We start from the raw sequence: 25,595 nt of genomic DNA, 5'->3' as shown, positions 1-25,595 counted from the left end.
AATCTGTAAAATCTGGGTGGGTAGTCATGGATTGACATGCTTCAATAAACTAAATGTGACAGACCTAGGTGATGATGGCAGCAATTGGAAAATGATTACATGTGACAGGTGAGAATGAGAGAATGGTAGGAGAAATAAGCTAAAAGCCGAAGAATATAAAACTTAATCCTCCTGAATGCACTTCATTTCATGTGGAAATTAATTTAACACTGTCACATTGCCTTTATTATTTATTTTATAATTTTTGAGGATGAGAGCCTCATGCTGTGAGATGCTCAAATAGACATACTGGAATATATTTACACCAAAGGCATTCAAATTTAAGGTTGTCAGCAAGGTAAATACAAGGCAAGACAGCAGATGGCTTTGAATGCAAAATTTTCCCCATGCTTACAGCGTTGAAATTCATACTACCATGCATCTCTTTAAAACCAGTTGCAGTGACCTCATACAGAGATAGATAACTGCAGTTTTGTTTTTGTTGATTTAACCAGAGATAATCTTCACAATTAAATCATCACACCATATTCTGTGCTTTTACCCATTCATTTATTCAATCTATATTTCACATTTCTACACAATCCAAGGTCACCTTACCAGCCCTCTCATAGGGAGTCAGAGAAAAAATTGGAGAGATGTCAAAAAAGACATTTCAGACAACCGACACAATAATGTGTTCACCAAAGAGTTCCACTTCCTGTCAACTATATAACTATCCATATTGCTGATCCCGCAGAGGTTTTTTTTACACTAAAACCTATTAATGTTTTACTTTTACCCCCTTCCTGGTCTGTCCCACTAATTTCCACCCATCAGTCTATACAGCAGGTTTGAAGAGGGTCAAGATTAGATTCTTTGAACTCATGCTGTGAAGCGCCTTTACCATCATACTCCATTATCATCAAAGTTATCCTGGAATGTATGTAAACTGGTTTTCGCCCTCTACTCGTCGGGGTGGCCCTGGATAATTATGATAGTAATGTTTATACACATGACAGACTTAATTCTAGAGACAGAATGAATGAAAAAGATGAGGGATGGGTGGGGATCATGTATGTGTTTTGAAAATGTGGGAGATGACTAAAGTATAAGGACTACCAAGCTAGAGAGACTATGTCCAGATCGATTTACATGTCTTTGTCATTGATCACCCCCCCCCCCCCCCCCTTTACAAAGGATTGCTGACACAGTGATTATCAGAAAATCCTGCTGAGCAATAAGTTCATATTGTGCATATTTTTAATTGTGAGCTCTTCAGGGTGCAGCAAGAACTGATGAGCAGAGATGCATAGAAGTCAGATGGACATTAACTTCTCTGTTCAGCAGCAGGGATGAAATCATACAATTATGATAGGTAGGTAGATGGATGGATGGATGGACAGATGGACAGATAGGGTGGCTTGGGGCTTGTGATATGTGGGCAATTGTGTGCGTGACACATGCCCACATGTCACAGGTTTGAATGGATGACTGACTGACTGGATTGGTTTGTAAGTCAGTAACCAAGCTGTGCTGTCCCCTCCCCTCCTGCCAACAGCTGGACCCATTCAGGCAATGCTTTTCCTCACCGTCACCCCTATGCCACCCGTTACACTGTATTTATTTAGTACACCACTTTATTTTTTTCCCCTAAGTTGAGGTCAAACAAATAGGATACAATTGTGGCTAATTCACCATGTCAAGTAAATGGAACACTCAGGTTTTCACCATTAATTAAATCTAACTGACCTTTATTTTGATGAAAAAGGATGATGAATATTAGAAAAATATGAGAAAATGGTTTCGGGGATGAAAATGTGCTTATTTGTCCACAGAATATCTTGCCTTTCAATTTTATGATTTACTGTATTAAAAACTTTTGAACAAATAAATTGAAGCCCCTGAACTGGATAATTTATCCTCAGATGAAGTGTGTAGGTGCAATGGTCCCTCTTTTATTTTATAGTCACATGATTTTATCTCCTCATGATGATGCATTAGTACCTTATCTGTTACCATTCCACCCCCCAAGGGGAATTTGATACATGATGCTGCTTAAAAGGTTGCTCATGTTGTGTTAATTATCAACAGAAGAGGCTGCATGGCTCAGGGGGATGAGCTGGCACAGCCATTCTGCTCCCTTTCTGTCAGTCTCCTCTAAATTTCTCTTTTAGTTTTCTCCATTGCAGTGAATTACATGGTCTATGCTTCATCTCATATTCAGTCATTCTTCCTCTTGTTTTTCTACTGTGCAGCAGCTCCTCGCATGCACTACAGCTCCCATGCTGGCATAGCCACCCCTGTTTTTTATCTGACACACATGGTTGCCCCGTTGACTTTGATCCTTAGATCTCAGTATCAAGGGACCATTCACTCGCTCGCCTAGGGGAGGTGACAGAAATGACTGTGTTTCCTTCTCTGTGCAAGAGACTAAAAGGCAGGAGAAAGAACAAGATGCAATAAGTGGAGAGAGAGATGACAGAGTCTGTGATCCAATATTTTCCCCTCTGAGATTTTGGGCTTGTTTCTCTGTTGGGTCACTCAGTGACATGTGTGACATGAATGTAATCTCTAAGGTTTTTTTTGTGCTTGATCCTTTGTCCTCTATTACCGGACTCTTGGTTTCAGTTATGGCCCTATTGATGTTTCCAGACATTGTTTTCTCATCTGTTCAGCAATTCTGATCCAGGGCTGTAATTTAGAGAATCAATGGGGAGCTGATGGAGCCTTGCTAAACTGGCTCTTATGATGTACGAACACTAGTGAACCCATTTTCCTTATTTTGCCATGCAGGTTTGGTCTTCCCCAGTCCCCCTCTCTTGCATAGGTTTCAATGTGTATATTATAAAATACCACCTGTATCTGTACAATTACAAAGGACAAACTGCATTAGCGATTTCTATCATTAAAATGAGGAAGAGTTACTGGTTGGTGCGAAAACCTTAACTGGAGTCACAGCTGCAGCTCCAACTTATTGATCCTTTGAAAGAAGCAGGATATAACCCTCACAGGAAACACTGTGGGTCACTGTATTTCCAATCAACTCCTGTTCTCTTCCTCTGATGATGTCCACTCTACAGCGATTAGCACCACGCCACAGGACAAGACAAATTATTTCCTAGTCAAATTGGCAATTTAGATTAGTGTCAGTCATGGACGCTCATTCTTGTTGAACTCAAGAAACAAGTTGAATGACTATAATCTTGTGTGTAACTCAAGCAGTAATGTCCATGCACAATCTAATAAAGAGTAGAGAGTAGAGTGTAACTTTATTCATCCCTTAAGGAGGTTCCGTCAGGGAAATTAATTTATCTGTTGCACACAGCACAGTAAGTACACAAAACACAGAAAAGGCACACAGAAAGCACCAGCACATGGAAAGTAGTACAACACCAAATAGAAAGATTAATAAATAACCCATCAAGAATATATAAATAGAAAATCATAAATAGGCATAGAAATAAAAAATAAACAGGCCTAGTTAAGTATGGGTATAGTGAAATGTCAATAGTGTTTGTATTGTTTTTGATGTATTGTGTGTGTCATCCCTCATTTCTCGTGTGAACTTTCTTCTTCTTCAAGTCCCCCGGAGAGGAGTTGAGTAGTTTAATGGCTGGGGGGGATGAATTAGTTCTTCAGTCTGTTTGTCCTGCATGTTGGGAGGCGCAGCCTCTGGCTGGTCAGGCTTCTCAGGCTTCGCTGGTTGTTGGTAACGGTGTGCAGAGGGCGGCTGACATTATCCATGATGTCCAGCAGTTTGTCCAAGGTTCTCTTCTCTGCCACCGTTGCCAGAGGGTCCAGCTTCATCCCGACCACCGAGCTGGCCTGCCTAATCAGCTTCTCCAGGCTGGAGAGATCCGCCTTGGTGACGCTCCCTCCCCAACACACCACAGCGAACGACAGGACGCTGGCAACCACAGACTGATAGAAAATCCACAGGAGCTTCCTGCAGATGTTGAATGCCCTCAGCCTCCTCAGAAAGTACATCCTGCTCTGTGCTTACTTGTACAGCTGCCTCGTGTTGCTGGTCCAGTCCAGCTTGTTGTCCAGCCAAAGCTCAAGATATTTATAGGTCTGCACAATCTCCACCTCCTCCGTTCCTATCAGAACTGGTCTAGGTTGGGGTCTGTCCCTCCTGAAGTCAATGACCAGCTCTTTAGTTTTGGAGTTGAGCTGCAGGCTGTTGCTGTGACACCAGTCAACAAAGTCCTTCACCAGGCATCTATACTCCTCCTCCTCATTGTCCCTGATACATCCCACGATAGCTGTGTCATTCGCGTATTTCTGGATGTGACACAGTTCTGAGTTGTAGCAGAAGTCCGCCGTGTACAGGGAGAAGAGGATTGGGGACAAGACAGTCCCCTGTGGAGCACTGATGCAGCTGAATAATGGAGTCCTACAGTGATATGGTATAAATGCTTATGTGTATGTCTAAGAATAAGTGGTTCAGTTTTTTGTGCTTCCTGAAAAATCCCCCAAAAATGACTGAGGCAATTATTTCAGAAGGCATCGTGATGTGAAACTTGAGAGCAGAGAGTCGTCTTTCTTTGATATGGGGATGAAGTTATAGAAGTGGTGCATGTGTGTATTTCAGGCTCTAAAAAGGAGTTTGCCAATGTATAGATGTAGTTGTTAGTATCCTACCGTACTGTGTAATGTGTAGTTACTGCAGAACAGAAACCCATGTGCCAACAGGAGACAGAAAATTCATTTGCTGTAGAAGCCAGTGAGAAAAAAATTTATTTGATTTATTTATTTTTTGGCCGATAACTGGAATCCGTCAAATAAAACTGTTGTACTGTAGGCCTATAATGGTAGAGAAAGTAAGGGGTTACTCCACAGACTAACATGTGAGGGTGTTAATCAAAAGCTAATCTTAGAAAAAAAGAAGGTGGGAGTACGGTTAATTCTTCAAATGAAGCCTCATTTTGCTTATTTCAGTTACTCCAAGAGAGTCATTCAAAGGAAGCTTAGGCATCCAGCTGCCGGCTCTGTAGTATTTGGACAACTTATCTCTCCCTGAGTCTTGGGTAGTAGGTATTAGTCTCTCTGCAGGGAGCTCAGCTGCTGGCTAACTTGCTAGCCTCTATGACCAACAATGAAACTTTGCCTTAGGTGAGAGAGTGGCACAGTGTAGTGCTGCTGATAGCACTATTATTCACTGGATTAGACCTGATTAACCTGGCTGTTACTCCCACTGATACACCATTAGCTTTATATTCTCCCATGGCTTTTTTCTTGGCTTGGGCTTAAACACTAGTTTCATTACATTGAATTTTTTTCTCCTGTAACTAATTATAAGCAATTCAGCAGGATTTTGCACAGTTCTTGCTCAATAAGTGGACCGCATGGACTGTGTATTGTTTAGAACTCGTGTGCATGTACAGTATGTGTGATCTGTTGTGCTGTGTATAAAAGTAGGTGCTGTGAGATGCCAATTTCTGTGAATCAATCAATTCTGGAGGTTAGTGGGGCAATAAAATATATCTCATTCATCATCCACTTTGCAACATGTAACTTTTGCTTGTTTTTTGAATATAAAATATTTCTAAAATAATTGTAATATATCAAGACAGTGGACAATACCAACCTAAGCTTATTAAATTAAATTGCTGAAGTTTTTATATAATGAAGAACAATGTAGGAATGAGATGAAGTGGGGGGATACCGATACTATGCTCAGTGAAACTGACAGCTTTGTGGGAGTTCACCAAAAAACATGGTTACCTGGCAGATCAATTTTGACTTACAGTAATTCCACTTGAATGTTCTTGAAACTAAAGTGAGAGTGACATTAAAGCAGCGTGAAGCCTGTCACAGGCAAGTCACAAAGAAAAACGACTTTGATGAGATCGAGATGAGGTGGTGCATTTAGCTCACACTGTCTTTTAATCTCCATCATTGTCAGTCAAGGAGGGAGGTAAAGATGGACAGGAAAGGTCGGTAAGAAGGATTAGCCGATAACTACAAACAGTGTGGAGAGGACTCCAGTGGACTAAGAGATTGGTGGTGGGTTCCGTTGAAGTGGATACCATGCTGGTTTTCAGCAGCAGCTGCACATGCTGACTACAAGTCCCAGACATGATGACACAACTGATCTGCTTGATTTTGGAAAAATTCATTTCTCATCAGTTTCACAGTACTCTGTTCTTGAAGGGGGGGGGGGGAGACACTATAATCTTGTGTGGGCTCTGCCTTCTTCTTGTTCTGGGTACATTATAATGTTTATGTAGAACCAGCCCCAGCAGATGTGTCTGAGTGGACATTTTTACACTTGCTCAACCCCAGCCTATTCTCGTTCTCGACAGAAATGTGAAATATGTGAGTCTGGCATTTTAGTTTACTCTTGGTTCTTATCTGACCAAGCCAATTTATGTTAACCTCAGCTACGACCGCTGGATTATGAAATCTGATTGCATGGTATGCACCAGTGATTATTTATCAGGGAAATAAAGGACACATTTTTATAGGAGAAGAGAAAACATCCTTTTTTCCATCAGTTTTTGAAGCAAATCATATTTTACACCTGAAATGGTGCTTGCTGGCCCAAATGCCATCTAGAGTGTGGTCAAAGCTTATCTTTGTCCCTTCGACTGGTAGAACGTGCCAGTCAGCTCCTTTCATGGGCTTACTTATTCCTCTTTAAACCCTTGTGTTGATTTTGTCAAGTGTCATTCCAGATCTCTGCCTCTCAGGTGTGTCCCTCTAATGCTGACCTTCATAGGTAGCCTCAGAAAAGGGACTGGTAAGAACTCATCACAGGCAGCTTTGGGTTCAATTGGTTTTTCTACCTGGTACTTATATTTTGGCAGGAGTGGGAGCACTGTTTCAATTGAGCAATTGGTGCCAGAGTGCTTTTAGGAACTTAATTGTCCAAATGTTACACTAATCTCTTTTCTCTCTCTCCTTCTTTTCTTGTCTGTACCTCTCACCATGCAGGTGGAGCGAGAAATAGCTATTCTGAAGCTCATAGAACACCCACACGTTTTAAAGCTTCATGACGTCTACGAAAATAAGAAATACTTGTAAGTATCAGTTGCTGATTTTGGTTATGATTTCTGGAAAATTTAAAAGTTTTTTTTGCAATTTCTTGTTTTTTATGATTCTTTATTTGCTTGTAAAATTTTTTTACATACACTACAGGACTGCTCATAGGCAAAAGAAGTCTTTGTAATGTTAACACCGTGACACGATTATCAGAAGTAACACTGTTGATTTAAGAAGCGCTGGCTGCAGAGACCAGCAGCTGCTGCACATCCTCATGCAGGCCCACACAAGGAACTATTAGTGAACTTTCACGCCAACGAATGACAAGTCCATCAGTATTTTCCAGTAGGGTACTTGATCTCCAGCAAACTATTTGACATCGTGATTTGATTAGTTTTCATCTGGAGCGTAGAGGCCAAACAGGATTAGACATGTGTTACTGTAACATGTCATCCATTAAGATGATGGGAATGGCACAATATTGTGATTCATCCTATAATTGGATTATTGAAATCTCATTGAGTTCATTGCTTCATCACTTTTGACAGTTGGTGACCAGTAGCATCACAGACGACAAATTGCTTTGCATTTGTATCACCAGGGACTTAGGGACTTGAGTTCAAATCAGTGGTGAAAGTAAAAAAAAAAAAAAAAAACAGCATTCCCAGAGCTTTTAAGATTTGTTATGCTGCTGCCACAGATTCTACCACAGGTCTTTGAAAGCGGTATGTTTGTGTGTGTGTGTGTGTGTGTGTGTGTGTGTGTGTGTGTGTGCGTGCGTGCGTGCGTGCGTGCGTGCGTGTGTAAGAGATGAGAGAGAAAAGGAAAGACTTTGATACATGGCCCTCTGATATTTTATTTATCAATATTTCAGTGTTGGAAATGAATGAATGATAACATCATGATGTTTAAATAAATTACGCTTCAGAGAACAAAAAATGTCTTATGAGTCAATAATGCATTTGAGTACATTTGATGTAATAGTGTTCTTTTAAGTAGTTATCCTTCATAGATCCTCCATTCATTTAAGCCATCCCAAGCATAGTAAGTAGTATGAGCTGTGTCATTTCAGACTGCTGTAATGTCGAGAAGTTATAAAAGTAATAAGTGTGATGCATAAATGAAAACATTATTTCAAACAGCTGTTCTTCTGGGCTCAAAACAATTTTGCGACCAACAAAACCAAACCCGAACACTTTCTCCCAGTCACTGCGTGATTTCATTGCTGGACATGCTTTTTTAGTACATATTTTATTATTTGACAAGACCTGCAAGAACATACTGTAGTTTATAGCTTTTTAACTGGTACTCCAGGGATTTACAATTGCTTTTTCACCAAGAGACACACATTATAAAAGGATCTGCGCTGTCCTGATTCTAGCATGGTGAAGTAAAATTGCTGCATTTGCTGCGCCATGCCTGTAATACTACTTGTTAGCAGATCCTGTATAGACCGTCCCGACTTAGGCCCCGTCCACACGATGACGGATTTTTCAAAAACTCAACTTTTTAAAAACGCATCGAAAATGATTCGCGTCCACACGACAGCGTTTTTAAAAAAATCTCCGTCCACACGTTAACGCACCAATGCGTTTTCGAAGACGGCTATATGCATGCCAAACCATGTGGTGGCAGTATTGAGTCAAATTTTATCCAATAGGAATCCTCCATGTTTTGTTGTCACAACACACGGGCCCATAAATATGACGTCACCGCGGTTTTCATCACAGGCAAGACGTCAGCGTTTTTAAAAAGTGACGGGGATACGCCATCCACACGACAACGCAGACCCAGCGTTTTAAAAAAAATCCACCTCAGCCAGCGTTTTTAAAAAGTTGCATTTTCGTTCCAGATATCTGCGTTGTCGTGTGGATGGAAGGTGTAAACGCAACAAAAAAGTTGCGTTTTTAAAAAATCTGTTATCGTGTGGACGGGGCCTGAGTAAAAGCTCTTCGTGTTCAACGTCACACCTGTTCTTGTTAACACAGGATTTACATTCGCAGTGTCACCCTGTTGACAGTTTGCAGCTCTCAGAAGGTCCTCCCTCTACATTTGGATGTACTTTATATTGATTTGTGTCGACCAACTCGTGTTCAGTCTGGTTGTTATGCGTGTCAAAGCCATCAAGGTCTTGGGTTGTTCACTGAGTGTGTGGTCTGTGGCCAAGTACACTTTGCAACATTATAGTGTAATAAATAAAATTGAAGAGTTGCATGTGGGCGCACACATTCACAGCGGGGGAGAGAGAAGAAAGAGAGTATTTCACCGCCTGTCTGAGTTTCAATTTGTTCTAGTGAAGATGGAAGGAGTTTCATCACGGGATATACGAGCAGGCCAGTCCGGGGCAGTGGCCGGGCTCTGCTGGCTTTCAACCCATCGATGCATCTATTGGCCTGGGTCAGCAGTGATTCATCTCCACCCTGTCTGATAGTAGCTGCAAGAAATGTGGTGTTGGGGAAGATTGTGTATACGTATGCACGATTAGCGAAGAAGAAAACAAATAGCCTTGCTGCTTGGTCTACTTGTTTAATTCACTAAGTGCTGAGACAAATACGGTCACAAAAGCTTATACAAGAAATCTTAAGAATATTTTTTCAGTGTAATGTAGCTATATAATCTGTCTGATGTCTCCCATTGGCATAAATCAGAACCCTTCATATATTGGATATTGAGCAGTCGTACACTGTTGGCATGACTATTGGGACAAATTACAGCGAGGTGTTTATTTGAGAGCTGCTGTTCTTTTTGTTCTGTTGTTGTTTCCTGGAGTGAATTTCTCTTCTTTTCCTTTTCCTCTCAGGTACCTGGTGCTAGAACACGTGTCTGGTGGTGAGCTGTTTGACTACCTGGTAAAGAAAGGCAGGTTAACACCTAAAGAGGCCAGGAAATTCTTCAGACAGATCATGTCTGCTCTTGATTTTTGCCACAGTCATTCCATATGGTAAGTGAAATAATACAAATGCAACACCACTTGTTACAACTAGATATCGTATAAAGGATGAACATTAATTTACAAATAATTATTTAGCTGTTATAGTATTAATGCATGAATTCTAGGATGGAGTCTATCCCAGCTGATTTTGGTGAGAGGCTGGTAGCACCCCAGGTAAGTTAGTAGTTAGGTTTAAGCTTTAAAAAACGCACACAATTATTTTCGTTGATATTCACAACAATGCGTTAACCATTCAAAAGTTAACTTACAACTTTGAAAATTTATTCATTCGTTTCTTTCCTCAATGCTTAGCATTGGCTTCTGAGAAAATGTTAACTTCATAATTCTGGTGAAAACTACAGCTACAAGAATGCCATAAACATTCTCATTGGTCAAAATTGTTTCATATTCATCCAATCGCCAGTCAACAAAAAATGCAAAAGTTATTTGATTTTCCTTGTTTCTAAAAAAATAAGCTGCAAAATTGAGTTGAAATTAGATTATTGTTGATGACAGTATAATAAGGTACCTAACCCTCCTAAAATTTCTCAAACGGTTTTAGTTAATTCACAGAATTGATAGATCTTTAATTAAAATTGTCAGAAATCACATATAAAACACTGTCCAACCAGTGTGAGTGAAAATCTTTATCAGTTTGTGTAATAATAAAGAAAATAAAGACAATAAAGGCAGAAGAGTGAATGTCAATGAAGAGAAAAGCATCTTGGACTGACGTTGAGAGAGGACACATCCACACACAGATTGCCAAAGCTCTGGTGTTACACGATTCACCAGCAGATTTTTTCTCTTCCTTCCTGTTATGATTTGTGGATGTCTCTCTTTCTAAACCCCTCAAATACCCCCGCTTACGCTTATGCCTTGCAAATTTAACATGAGGAGAATGTTGCACCCACTCGCCCTCCCCCCGATCTCTATTAGTGGCAAACAGGCAGACAGGTGCAGCCTTTCTCACGTCCCTCGATTCTCACTAATGAGATCCCAGCAATCATTTCTTCCATTTCTGCTTGTCTGCATCGGGGGCCCACACAAACCTTTAGGGGTGCTCCTTTTTCTCTGTGACTCACTGTGCAGATGGGGGCAAACATGCTCCACAACCTTTTTTTCCTGCACACGACCAATTTTCACTTTTCCCTATGGCGTCATGCTGCTATCCTCCACCCACACCACATCCCAAAATATCCTCGATGCAAATACGAATGAAAGACTGTTTGTGAGTCAGCGTTTCCGTCACCCGATCATGTTGTAATGTAGTGGTATTTTTACATGTTGATAGAAAAAGGGACATTTTGAAGCGCAACGAGACAGCTGACGAGGGAGACGAGGCAAAGATAGCTAAGGGTAGGACAAAATCAAACAAGTCAAACTTATTTATAGTGAATGCTGAGGCAGTGAGGGAAACTCTTAATTGTATGATAATGCATACTCGGTGTCAAAAGCCCCCCTCTATTCTGGTCTGCATCTTGAATTTGGATGTTATTTCCCAAGTCTGTCAGCGTTTCTCTTCAGCCGTACGGCTCACAGAAAGAAACTCTGACAGACTAGTTAGGACAGAGGACTCGAGCCACATGTGATTATATGAAAGTCGATAGATCCCCTTGAAAATCCTTCCTTGAATACTTCTGTGTGTATGTCAGATATCAGGTTTGATTCAGGTTGTTGCTCAAGGTCACAGCCAAAGACTAGATGCTTCAAAGTTGTAGTATAATATAACAGATTATTCACTTCTGCGTCTACCTGAGAGGGAATCACAACAGCAGCTTTGGTGGAATCTTGTCAGTTTTGATATTCGACAGAGAACACATCTACTTTCACACACACACACACACACACACACACACACACACACACACACACACACACACACACACACACACACACACACACACACACACACACACACACACACACACACACACACACACACACACACACACACACACACACAGTGTACAATCTTGCGGGACATTGATGTGGCAGTCTACCATAGCTGCTAACACCCTACAGAGACACAGATTGATTTAGGGGACTAAAGTCTATTTTCTATTAACAACTGACAAGCTGCACCTGTGCCTTCTCCCCATTGTAGGGAACATATTAACAAATATTTTACATGTCAAAAATAAGACCGTATGATTTGAATAGCAATGAGTATCATTTACTGCTGTTTTATGAAGTATAGACGGCAGGGAATGTACGGTTCATTTTATGCAATAAATTTGATGCATGATGTTTCTATTCTCACGTGAGTCATACAGAGACATTGCATTGATTTTGTGAGTATTTCTGACACCAAGTGAATCAACGTTGACATGAGACATGCTTCTACTCTATTATTCTGTCAAAAATTCTGTCAAAACATTTTGGTAATTAACTGTCAGCAGCTTCACCTGCAAACTGCTGTCTTTTTAATTGTATTTACAATTTCAACAAATGACCAGGAAAAAGCCGCTCATTACTGCATTGTTATCAATTCATTGCCTTGTCTTTGAGCTACTCTATATATTCGTCGTATAACTGCATCTCAAGCTAAAGAATTTCACTTTGACACCAATAAAAAATGGGAAATTGTCTGTACTTATTACTTTTATATTTTGTGTGTGTGTGTTGGCTTAGAGTGTAACCCACCACCTATAAACTGTGTATATATAGGATCACTGAAAATGTTGCACGTAATCCAACCTATATTGGTCATCTTTGAAGCCACATAGATGAGCAATATAGATGACAAAGCTACTACTATTATTAACAGTGATATCAACATTCCAAATAAAAATAATACTGTTATACTGTTATGCGTTAACGAGAATACTAGGATGCCATTTCCTAACATTTTGACTACACCAGAGGTTTCATATCCTGGACATTGCTGGAAAATTTTTTGCTGGTCTGGAATGAATGACATGAAATCTGCCTTAAAATGTCAAAATTAGCAACCTGGGAAAAACCAATTATGAGATGCACACCTCTAGGACCCCTAAAAAAACAAATATAAAATTTCTTTGTTATTAGTTAATATATGGGGATCAAAACTGGCTCCTCTTGAACATGTTGTGTGTAGAAGGATAAACGGACAGATAAACATCAGTGACCTTAACCATCCCCTTTTGATAGGCTCAATAATTCCATTCTGACTGATTCTACAGTCACATTTCTTACAGCCTTTCCAGTTCACAGCCTGACATTGTAATAATATAGTGGAATCTTCTTCAGATTGTGGTTATTGTACGCTGCAAATGCACCTACACCTGTGTTTGGCTGGAAACACACAAACTGTCACTCAACCAAAGGAAAAGGAGCGTATCATCACACATACACACACGCGCGCGCACGTACGCACGCACACGCACACGCACACACACACACACAGTGTCCTTTATCTTCCCACTGTTGTGTTTATTCAGTAATGACTGCTTTTCCCCCCGTAACCCATTTATAAATATTATGTATTTAATCAAATACTACTGTGTATGGGAAAGAAATAAAGACTATCTCAAACATGATGCTCATACACCTTGGAAGAGAAGCCTCACCTTAAAGCTGGTACCTGCTCACATACACACAGCTACACATCCTCTCATACCTGATACTGATGCACACATTATAGCCACCTATATGAGCACAAACAATCACCTGGACCTGAAGTCACATTACACCCACGCAGTGGTATAATCATACACATCACACATATCCACCTCTCGGTCTTTCACTCTGCACCTCCCCTCTGATTTCAGCCACATTATCCCTCTCTTCCAGGGGTTGGATAACCACATCATCTGTCTGTGTCATCATTTGCTTATAGCTCCTCAGAGACAGACAAGGGAAGCCACAGTTCTTTTTATCTGAGCAACATTTCTGTTTCTTTTAGGTAAGGGAATAATGTGTTTTTGCCAAACAGGAATCGTTATGAATGATGTTGTACAGAAAAGGTATTTTTTAAAATATACAGATCTAAAACATTCATTTAAGTAATTGTGAGTCGTGGTATTTTACTCCAGTCATCTTCAGGATTTAATTATTCTCAAATTAATGTGTGAAACCAAAATAAATATCTTTGTTTTATTTTCATTTTGGCATCTTGTTCAATCTTCTTTTTCCGCTAAAATTTTCCAGACCTTACTGTTTATATGTACCCGACTGGAAAATTAGAGCTCATGTTTACCTTGATAGAGCTAAGTCCTAACATTAGCTGATAGTAAATCATCTATTCACATTTTTTGACAATTTCATGCAGTACCTGACAACTAAAAGAGGATTTATTTTTGTTAAGATTTATGTTGGAGGGCACTGACACCCACCTTTTTAATTGATGGGTAACTACATCTTGAATAGGTAGTATATACTTCATTTTGTGTCTTCTGTCCTTATCAGTTACTTTTCATTTGGGAGGACTTTGTCCTTGATGTCTCATACTGTATGTTTTATAGTCATAGTTATATTAAAGAAGTATCTGTGATACGTGTCATTATAATAAAGTTGATCCATGTTGCTTAAAGCTAAGGTTAACCAGACGCACACACACACAGATATTTCTGTCTGAATTTTTTTTTTAATCTTTCATGTCTTTCATCCATTGCAGTTTTTTTCTGCAATGTGTTTGTCAAAATCCACCCTCCATCCATTCTCTACATCTATAGCAGCTGATGCCCTTTTGGCAGTATTTTTAGACATTCTTGGGAAAGTTTTCTCCAGATGACGATCTGTCTGCCTGTTTGCAGAAAGCCTGTACTTATGGCCCATCATCATTATGGTTGATGGCCGCTAACGACACAGAATGGGAAATTTCTCTCTCTCTTCCCTTGTCTTTTACATTTTTCTGATGCGTTCCTTTCTTGCAGCGTCGACTATAGCATTGAGGTATGACTGAGTGAGAGGAGGAAAATGGCGTGGAGATGAGCTAAAATGGAGAAATGGAAATGTGATGGGTAAAATGGGTGGTAATGAAAATGGAGAGAGAATAAAAATAGTAGGTTTTATGGTGAGGGGACAGAAGTCAAGCTCCAAGAATGGGGTAAATATATACTAAAGTAAATGTAACAGTAAATAGATAGAAAATGAAATGTTCGTATAGAGGAGAAATGGCAGATATGATGGCAGATACCCACATATTGTAAATGTTCAGTGGCAAAACACACTATTTTACCAGGAATAGTACCCCACCATTAGTGTGTGTGTAGCGGCAATAGGTTTTTCATATAAATGCAGATTTTTGATGTATATTTTTATTTTATCTTGAGGGTGCTCAGTGCTCATTCTATCTACCCAAATTTGATGAAGAGCAAACATTAGATTGAACGACAGCTTTGGTACATCAAGCAACAAGCGTGTTTAAACACACCTAATGTACTGTTATGTGTAATGGCTGCATTACATGTGCTAGTACACATTACCTCAAACCCCCACAGATGATTAAAATGCCACAGATGGCACAAGGGAAGAGATGCTCCTGTGACCCGTCAGTGGAGTATGTGCCTTCCTCTTGTTAGTTTCTTCTAAACTGAGAGGAGACACTCCACACGAGGCAATGAGTGCCATACTATATCTAAATCAACTGAAATCAAATGTGATCATAAGATGACATGATGCAAGAAACTTGGAACGGAAATCACTGCTGAAGGCTACATGATGTCTGATGTAAGACATGATCGGAATGCGTGCAATGGATGAACTCTACATCCTTGTTTTTGTAACTTTTTTAGTGGAAATGCTATTTTGACATTGCTTTGGATGATGATCTGTAGTCACCCTTGAAGTATTAAAGTCATAGTCAAAAGGAGGTATTCTATTAAATGTGATCATGGATATTCTAACTGAAAGAGGGCTAAATAGGAAATACTTGAACACAGATTGTATAAGTATGAATGCCATCAGTTGCATTTAGGTTTTATTGTACACAGTTAAAAGGGGTAAACCACAGACCTACATAGGAGCAAACTTTTAAAGATATTCTTTAAGCAAAAATAAAAAATAAATAAATGAAATTTGTTAAATGCTTAAAAAACTAGGGTTATTAAACTTTCTTTCTTAACCTTAATACGCAATTACCCCCATTGGCTAATGAACACTTGTTCCAACCGCATCTAAGTAAGCAGCCAGAATGTCCCTTTTTTGCTAATGTGATAGAAAATTACCCTAAAGCATTTTAATGACTGTGCTTGGTCTCTTTCTAATTGGGTCAGCAGATGCCTAAAAAAGTTTGAGAGAAAGAAGAGCAGATAGAAAGAAGAAGATGGCACAGAGGTGCACTGAAGGCTAAATGGGTGTGTTTCAACTCACAGTGATGGTGCAAATGCTTTTCTAGCTAAAGTTAATGGTGCCAGGAGAGCTTTAGTACTTCATGAAAATGCATAAAACAGATGTGTCTTTTCCATGCATGTTAATGTGACAAAAGACACATTCAAGCCATTAGTGTTAGTTTCAAGTGTTCTGCTTTAGCTAATTGGTGTCACAGTTCTTAACAAGAGGCAATATTAAATATGGAGGATGTCAAATGTATCACAATGGAAAAAATATGCTTTCCTTGGGTTATAAAAATTACATAGAGTTACAACACTGCTCATCACCAGAAACGTGTCTGGGATATTATAGGAATATGAGCCCCAGGAGGACTGACCCATTACAATGTGCTGTAAAACATATCAGCGTGGTACGTGCAAATGATCACAGGCAATTAAGAGCTTGGTGTTAGACTGTAAGAATCACTATGAGAATCATGTTTTACAGCCCTATTGGGGTGTAAACCTTGCTCAGACAGCATGAAGAGACACACACATGTGTCCTGTAAATTACACTGAACAGCACCCTCAGTGAGGATTAAGCTGTGGCGCCTTATATCAAGGTACAACTATGTAGAACTATATACAGTATGCTAAAGTTGAATGGCAATAGCGAGCCTTATATTGTGGCATTTCTATTTTTCATTTACATTTTTATTTTTTATGATATGAATATTGGGCTTATATGTTCTTGTTTCATTTATGGTGCAAAAAAATGTGCACAAAAACATGTGCACATTTTTTTTTCACAACATGTGCTTGTGAAATGTATTTTGCAAAATGATACCTGCAAGCTAGAGGTGCACAGGTTCCTTTCTCTGAAGATAAAAACCACTGTTATGTCCGAGAGCTCAGTGCAGCTACTGAATTTGCCTAACAGCATCTCCTGCTGTATGACATGTGAGTGCAACACAGAAAATATCCCCACTGCAAGGCCTGCTGTTTGAGAAAGATTACAGTAGCAAAGTGCAGACTAATGTGTCAGAGAGGCAGTTTTATGTTCCATTATGGATGCTAGGGTCCTGACAACCAATAAAGCATCCTGATGCAGTTTGTCCCTCCGATTCTGTTCGTGACTAAATGTCCCGTTGCCTTCTTTCTGTTGTGATCAGTCTGATAGAATCGGCTCTTTGTGTCTTACATGTGATAGACGTGATTGTGTGATGTTTATGCTGCGCTTATGGCTCTTTCAGGTGATGAATATGAAATGTGGACTTTAGCTGACAGAGTTCCTAGGAATTTACGAGTCCGTTGAGGCTGTGTTTCTCTGATTGAGGTTCAGGAGGTTATCTCTCCCATGATGGCAATAGTAAACAATGCCTGGAAACTATCTTAAATAGACCCATAATCTGCCATTGATGTAGAACTGTATGCCATTCAGGCCCTGTCTTCTAGTCCCATAGCCACAGAGTAACAATATGACCTCCACACGTCAGTCAAATGTGAAACTTTGAAACTTTCAGCTCTCTAGAATAATTTTTGACTCAAAGAAACAATATTTAAAGCATTATTTAATTGGCCATGCTGAATATTTCCTGTGCAGAATTAACCTGGTGGAACAGAGAGAGAGATTCACACAATCCTTAGAGATGCTAAAACAACCACTCCTGAGTTGTTTGATAAATATTTGTTTTGACGGTAATAGTTAAAACTCTTCAGCTGTTGACATCACTACCAAAATAATGGTTTTGTGAATGTAAGGTTTCAGTCAGGGGAGAAACTGAGTTGAATGTCATTTGTATTTTATTTCAATTACGGAAGTTGCTCACAGGGGCCTCCAGAGCGAGAACAAACCAGCTGGCAGCTAATCCTTCAGGACAGGGAACCAGTTGTACGACAGCTGATGTCACCTAAGGTTAAACTGCACCAATTAGATAAAAGCACAGAGGGAGACATGGAAATGTGTGCAAATAGTGTGTAAGAATGTGAAAGAAAAAGTGTGTATAGAAACAGGATATTGATGCATGCATGTGAGAGAGATGTGGATGTAAAATATCCTGATCTAAAACACTGCACAACACTGATGATACTGTACTGTTGAACACCAGTAAAGATTTTGGTGTCCAACCCAGAAGCAGTATAGACCATATGAGAAATATCTACATTTCAACAGGATTTTGAAAATGTCCGCTGAATATTCTCCCCCATGCTGTGTTTGGTAGTAATTACTTGCATCTAATGAACATCTCCTTTTAGTCAGGCCCCCCTTGATGCCCTGCCCCCACCCCCCCCACCCCAGTTTGCTAGTAGCTGTATGGGAGATGAAAGGAACTGGGGGGAAAAGAGGGGAGGACAGACAGAAAATGTCACAGCGGGGGGCTGTCACACCTTGTATCAGCTGATCACTGAGGCGAGATCAGCTCCTTTCAACGTGGACCAATCAAAGAGAGAAGGTGTTACACAGCAGAAGAAGCAATTGCATAATAGATTCAGATGCTGTGTTCCTCTCAGTCATGTGCATCAATTCGATTGAAGCTTAATCCAAAGGTGTTTGACGCACCTCACAACAGACGTTTCTACTGCTTTGTTTGACTCGTTTCTTTGTATTTCATTAACACTTTTATGTTTCCACCTCACTGTCATTTAGTCACAGGGATCTGAAGCCGGAGAACCTGTTGCTAGATGAAAAGAACAACATCAGGATAGCAGACTTTGGCATGGCTTCCCTTCAAGTTGGAGACAGTCTTCTGGAAACAAGTTGTGGGTGAGTCAACGAAGACAAATACCGTTGCATGTTTTCTAATATATGGTGTGCAGAATGTCTGAAGATTAAAGGTAAATAGTTGGAGGGCACATGGAGTGGTAGACAGGAGAGTGGAGAAGCAGAAGATAGCGATGAATGGGGCTATTTAGTCCTTTGCTAGGTGTTCTCAGAGCCTCCGTTATCACGCGGTGTTGGACTCAGAGGATGCTGGAGTCCCTCGTATAGAGGGCTATCTGGCTGTGAGCAGTGTCAGGGCCATGCATTACTGCTCCCTGTCCACTTGTGTCTGATGACGGCTTTTATGAGCCGACAGTCATGACCACAGCAGGCACATCAATCCAGCAACAACCACAATCAAATTGCTTGCAGGAAAAAGTCACTTTCAAAATCTTTGGATGGTGCTCATTCATATTATAGGCGCAATTTTATTTAACCCTGAAGTGCAGTGAACAGCATAGAGGGTCACATTGGTCAATAGAGAAGGAACACATTTGATGGGATACTTTTGGTACTGGGTCCACAGACATACTGTGTCAACAAAAAGACTTCACTGCTACACAGAAAGACATTCATTTCACTCTGACCTAAACTTACCTCTTGAAATGAGATGTCTAAGTTCAACTAGCCATAATAGGTAGACTGAATGGACTTCTGAGTTGTTTTTATTTATTGATGCTGAGATTAATTTTCCCTCATTAATGAAATCCATTTCAAGGATTGCTGGGCTACTGAAACAAATTAAAAGACTGAGAGAAAATGATAGAATAAAATAAGTGATGATGTGTCACAATGGCGTAGGTCATCTGTACATTCATCAAAAAAAATCTTTATTTATTGAGGGTATGTTGAGCCACATTTTGTAATAACGGTGCATTTTGTAATAAATAGTCCATAATGTAATACATTTTTCATTTCATTTTGTAATAAAGCCACATTTTGTAATAAAGTACTGCATTTTGTAATAAACTGCCCCAACGCATATTGTAATAAATTTTGCCGCGTTATGTAATAAAATGATATTTCGACGTTTATTTAAAAAATGCACCGTTATTACAAAATGCGGCTCAACAGTGTAGGATTTAACAAATGTCTAAATCACTTTAGAAATTCTTCAAAGCCATTTGAGCCAGTGGCCTCAGAGGTATTGAACCCTGGTGTCTTAAGGAGAATCATTGCTCTGTGATGATGCAGCACAGGGTCCTGTGACAGCCATCCACAATTCAGACCTGATTCTGTCTAGATTATACCCCCCACACAATTTGCTCCTGAAATTACAAATATGTGCGCATATGTTAGTGTGGGTGAGGCTTAGTTCACCCTGGACGTGTATAAACCCTGGGCCAATCCTGAATTGATGTGTCTCTGTCTCTCGCTGTCTCCAGCTTTCTTTCTATAATACACATGCATGCGTATTTCAACATGCATGTGTACCGACAGGATGCAGTGGATGCTGTTGCATAATTCGTCCACGGTAGTGTCTAAGGTATCGTGACTCATCGGTAGAACTGAGGCCAATGAGGACAATGTGCATTCCTATTTGCAAGTAAAATGTGCATGATTGAGTCATCCTGCAGACATGATGACCAGCAGGGTCCCTTTTCCCTAGAAAGGCAGTTCTTACTCAGCTTTTCGTTCTTTAGTCCAACTGTATGGTGATTGTGAAAGGCTTTCATTCTGAGCAATGTTGCTATCCCATAAAAACCCAGTGCATCTTTTTATTTCCCTACAGACACCTACAAAATAGTGTTTGTGACAGGTGTGAACATGGCACTGTCGAGTTATCATTTAGACTAAGAATTGCTGGAGTTAGGGCAAGGTTTTTAGGATGTTGGAGGGAGCATTGTTGTCGGGGCCATAAACCCCATCTGGATAGTACTTGGTTCCTCCCTCCTGGCTCAGGACCAGTAACTGTGCCAGAAAGGCTGTTTCAATTTGCAACAAGTTTCAGCGTCTTTTCTTTGTCCTGCTGGTGCAGTTTCCTGGCAGCACAATGTTGTTTTGGGCACAAAACAACAAAATAGAAACTCTGAGCAAGTTGCAAATGGCTTGAACAACAGCAGCTTACGGTTCACCAGTCGGTCTGATCTCTGGGTTACATGGCTGGCTGGTGTAGTATAGCTTTGAGTTCCGATATAAGCTGGGCCTGTTCTGACTTTTTTTAAAAAAATTTGACCACTGCATACATACAGACCCAGATTTAAAATGTATGAGAGGACTGGAGTTCTCAGTATTTAAGTCTGAATGCAGCTTCACTGAGATGCTGCATCACATACTGTAAAAAAGTTCACCAAAGTAGTTGTGTTTTGTTCCTCTACACTCCATGTCCATATCATCACCATATCCCACCGTGTGTGTGTGTGTGTGTGTGTGTGTGTGTGTGTGTGTGTGTGTGTGTGTGTGTGTGTGTGTGTGTGTGTGTGTGTGTGTGTGTGTGTGTGTGTGTGTGTGTGTGTGTGTGTGTGTGTGTGTGTGTGTGTGTGTGTGTTGCACAAGAACGCACAAGCACCACTTGAATTTGGGCTGGTGTGTTGCGAAGCCTAATGCGTGTGACTACACCGTACTCTGCGTGTGCGGTTATTGATTATTCATGCTCTTCCCACTGTCCCATCTCTAAGTGTAGATATGACAGTTTTTAATTAAAGGCATTTATCTGGCCCCCTCTCACCATGCAGCAGTGTGACACAAATGTATTCCATTTGCTGAGGGTAATGGAGCTGAGTGAAGATGAAAAACACCCCAGGTAGAGGAGGGGGAGCCTCAGAGTACATACATAAACACATGCAGGCACATATAGATGAGCAGAGGCATTGACAGGCACATACAAATATAGATCTAGGACTCCACATAGAGCCTCCTTCACTGTCTGTAGAAGCCCAGCTGCAAATTCATTAGTGCTTGATGTTTGTTTAGTGTTGATTTGATTGATGAAAGGAAATTATCTTGCACAGAGTGAAAAGCTGCACAAATTTGGTTTGAAAAGATGGATTTTCATAATGATGAGTTACGGGACCAAAGCTCTCCTCATTTTGTTCGCTGCGTGCGCTCTGATAAATATGTGTACAGAATTTCTAGCATTTTTAATGCAGCAACATAAAATTATGGGGGCAATGAAGTTGTCATCTTCTCTGGAGCAAATCTAGCAAAATATACATTCAAGCTTGCCAACCGTCACACAGTTAGCGATTAAGGGCAATCTATTTTAATATTAGATTTTATTTTTGTAGTTTTACATGAGGATGAGGATTTTAAAGTATGTCTTCTTCACCAGCTGCCCCGGGGCAGACTGATGGAGGCGTGGCTGCGCTTACGGCCCCTCCGACCACCACCGGAACAATCACACACATTCACACACCATTGAGTGCCCCACTGGAGGCAAAGAGGGTAAAGTCTCTTGCCCAAGGACACAACAACAAAAGACTTGGCGGGAGCTGGAATCGAACCCCCGATCTTGAATCATTGGATGACCTGCTCTACCACTGAGCCACTGCCGCCCCTAAAGAACCCAAAGTGTCTTGGATACAGCGCTGCCCTCCTGCATTGATGATGGAACTTAGAGCCACAGTCTGCACAGCAATCAGCCTACATTTACACAACTGCCTGCTCAGTCAACAGCAGGGCTCAGCTGTCAATCATGACATCACAGATCCTTGCAATGACATTAAATAACAACAACAACAACAAAAAATCCCAAACAAAATTAGCAAAATGTTCATTTTCTTGGTCTGGCCCCTGTCCCATCTAATAGAGGAGCTGTAATTCATGATGTACGCCGCAGCCAGCCAACAGCGGACTATCATGGCTTTATTTTTGGGGAGCTGCCATGTGTTGTATCTTAATTTTACAGTCAGTGGTACTGATGTACAGTACTTATGTACAGTCTAAATTGTGAACATGCAATCTCAGGAACACCTTTATGGGATCTGCAGAAATGTGGACAAAATGTCTGCAAAGATTCAAAGAGGAACTAATTAGAATTTGATTGTCAAAGGTCATTGTAACCTTTTCAAAATACATGTTTTTGTTCCTAACATTAAAATCAGGCCCATTATAACAAGGTTTCAAAAAATGTTTTACAGGAAAAAATACTGGAGAAGGGATAACATTTAATGTTACATGATTTCTGTTTGAAAATGCATGTTTAACTCATGTACTGTTGGTGGTGTTAGACTGAGAGTGAAAATGAGGCCTGATAAACCCACGCACAACTGTTCCAAACAATGGCGGCATTTTTTCTTTCTGGTCAGAGGGAGGTTTCTCCTTCAGCTCTCTGTTTATCCTGAATGCCCTAGTCCGTAATGAGAATGGCTGTCAGACTGTATGTGGCCAGAATCTGAATGTGCTGAACTAAGTTACATGGAATTTTTTTGACACTTTTAATTAAAGCAAACTATTAAAAGCAGCCAAAACACAGAAAAATAGCCTTATGAATGAATATTCATGAACTTTCGACACACGACTTTAGTCCGACGGTGGAGAGATTGTTTCACTACGGAGGTGCTTCACAGCTGTTAAATGTGAACACGTGATAGAAATAAGTCACATTTTAACGATGTGCCAGCACGGAATCGAGATGAGCTCTTCTAAGCGTGTGCTGTAGATGATATGGCTGACTGAGTCATTGTTTTAATATTTAAAATATTACAATTCAGCTCAGGCAAAGAGCTGACCTGGATGTGTTGTACTTTCACCCTACATCTGCCATCCAAAGCCTCCGCGAATAATCAACGACAGTGACTTTTGTATTGTGGCTTTCAAGATGCATAAATAGTGTAAATCTCAGCCTTTTTTAATTTAAATTCCTTGCTCCTCTGCATAATGCACTGTGACACTTGCACTATGACAGGTGCGTGTTTGAACTTCCTTGTTGATGTTGCAGTGGTGGTTATTGGCCAGTATTTTGACAGCGAGAAGAAATTGTGCCGTCGGGGATGGTATTCATGAGTACACGAGACAACAGCCCAGGTTATGGGCACCACGTTTGCAGACTTATGTCATTACAAGCAAATAGGCTTGTTCAAAATGATGTAGACTGTCCAAAATTAGAAAAATTCAACAAATGTCACATAATAAAATGTTAATTTATTTAGTAGATTTACGGAATTGTGTTACTAAGATTTATTACCCCTCACTTTTATTTCAAAGCAGAGAATTCAGCAATTTGGCAATGTCAAAGAGCTGCTAGAGTACCACTGTGTAAAATAACAAGAAACTCCCCTCATCTGTAGCCACTGGCTTATAGGGCCGCTGCCGCTTCATAAATCTTCTTACGATATTGATGTGCCAATCTAGTCATTGGGTTTACTGTCAGCCCATCCAGGTGTTGTAAAGATTAGTGGGTCTGTTCACTGTCTGCTCTGAGAGGTTGCCCTTGAGTGAGCAAGCAGGAGGACATCCAGACACCCTTAGGATGTCTCAACTCCTGAGGAACAGCTTGATCTATGCTCGCCAGAGACAGCATTATTATCGGCCTAAATTGTTCTTGTCACAAGTTTATATAGATGTGTATGCATTTTTAATGCGTGCTGTGTCATGATTGCATAACCCTGACTCACTTTGCAGCATAGCAGAACAAATAGAGACAGAGTAGTTTTGTTTCTTTATAGTTCTTCCTCTGCTCACTTCACTTTTTCTAACTTTTTTCTGCTTGCCAAACAGATCTCCACACTACGCTTGTCCAGAAGTCATCAGGGTGAGTAATTTTTCTCTCATTCATAACATTCTTTCACCTCCACTAGTTTCTTCCTCTTATCTAACAAACCTGAGCACTCTCCCCTAACAACACTCTTTCCTTAGGGAGAGAAGTATGATGGAAGGAAAGCAGACGTCTGGAGCTGTGGGGTCATTCTTTTTGCCTTGTTGGTGGTGAGTGTTGGCTTCTCCTCTACTAGCTGATGGTGATTGAACTGACATGCAGTTTAACTTTCCAGAGATGTATTGCATAATGCATTTTAAGAAACTACTGCCATCCCTACATGCCTAGTCTTTGGATTTAAATCAAAAGGCAGGTGTAAATTATGATAGGATGCAGCTCTACACTCAGGGATGACCTTACTGGAAAGAGATGCGGCTGCTGAGACTAAACATAAAGGAGTCCAATTACAAATACAAATGTTTGGAGGGTCTTCCTTGAAAAAAAAACAACCCCAAAACATTGAGAAGCTTCCTCAAGCTGATGTTCTTGTGTAAAAGAGGATCAGAGAATAGAGGCATCTCTTTATTCATTATCCCGCATCCAAACACAGCATTGTATCCATAATCGAGTCTATTCTGCAGCTACATTAAATCTGTGGTTCCCCAGCCATGCATCCCTGAAGCTTTGTTTCATCAACAGCTGGAATGTAGTTCCTACACACTTCTGCTTCATGAATAATTCATGCAGCCAAACTGAAAGAAGACAGCCCAAAAATAAATACCAACGCTGACACGGCGGCTTTTGGCCACAGGGCCTGTTTATTTTTTGTCAGCGTTTTGCCTCTTACTACCTCATGCTGTGTCTGTCTGTCTCTTGTGTGTGTGTGTGTGTGTGTGTGTCTGTGTGTGTGTGTGTCCTTTGTGTTGAGGACAGAGGACAGTCTCCCTTGCATTCGTCAGTTGCATCACCTGATGTTGTTTACCTCTGTCTCCGTTGTGACTGAGCTTTTCTCTCTCCAAAACAAAAGTTTTTGCCTGTCACTATTTTACTGCAGATAAATAGTTTTTT

General features: G+C 40.4%; 1 protein-coding gene across 4 annotated transcripts in view; it reads left to right on the top strand.

Annotated features, from left to right (window-relative positions):
• Positions 1-25,595, top strand: part of brsk2a (BR serine/threonine kinase 2a) — a 148,110-nt gene that overhangs the window by 98,291 nt on the left and 24,224 nt on the right. For all 4 annotated transcript variants that reach the window (XM_068312921.1, XM_068312918.1, XM_068312920.1 and 1 more), the window contains exons 3-7: positions 6,919-7,004; positions 9,767-9,907; positions 18,779-18,895; positions 24,551-24,584; positions 24,689-24,757. In XM_068312921.1, coding sequence (XP_068169022.1) covers positions 6,919-7,004; positions 9,767-9,907; positions 18,779-18,895; positions 24,551-24,584; positions 24,689-24,757 — 447 coding nt within the window. The remainder of the gene's footprint in view (positions 1-6,918; positions 7,005-9,766; positions 9,908-18,778; positions 18,896-24,550; positions 24,585-24,688; positions 24,758-25,595) is intronic.

The sequence above is a fragment of the Antennarius striatus genome, chromosome 4, assembly GCF_040054535.1.
Source record: "Antennarius striatus isolate MH-2024 chromosome 4, ASM4005453v1, whole genome shotgun sequence".
Taxonomy (NCBI): domain Eukaryota; kingdom Metazoa; phylum Chordata; class Actinopteri; order Lophiiformes; family Antennariidae; genus Antennarius; species Antennarius striatus.
The sequence above is the reverse complement of the archived record's forward strand: the minus strand, read 5'-3'. Positions and strand labels throughout refer to the sequence as shown.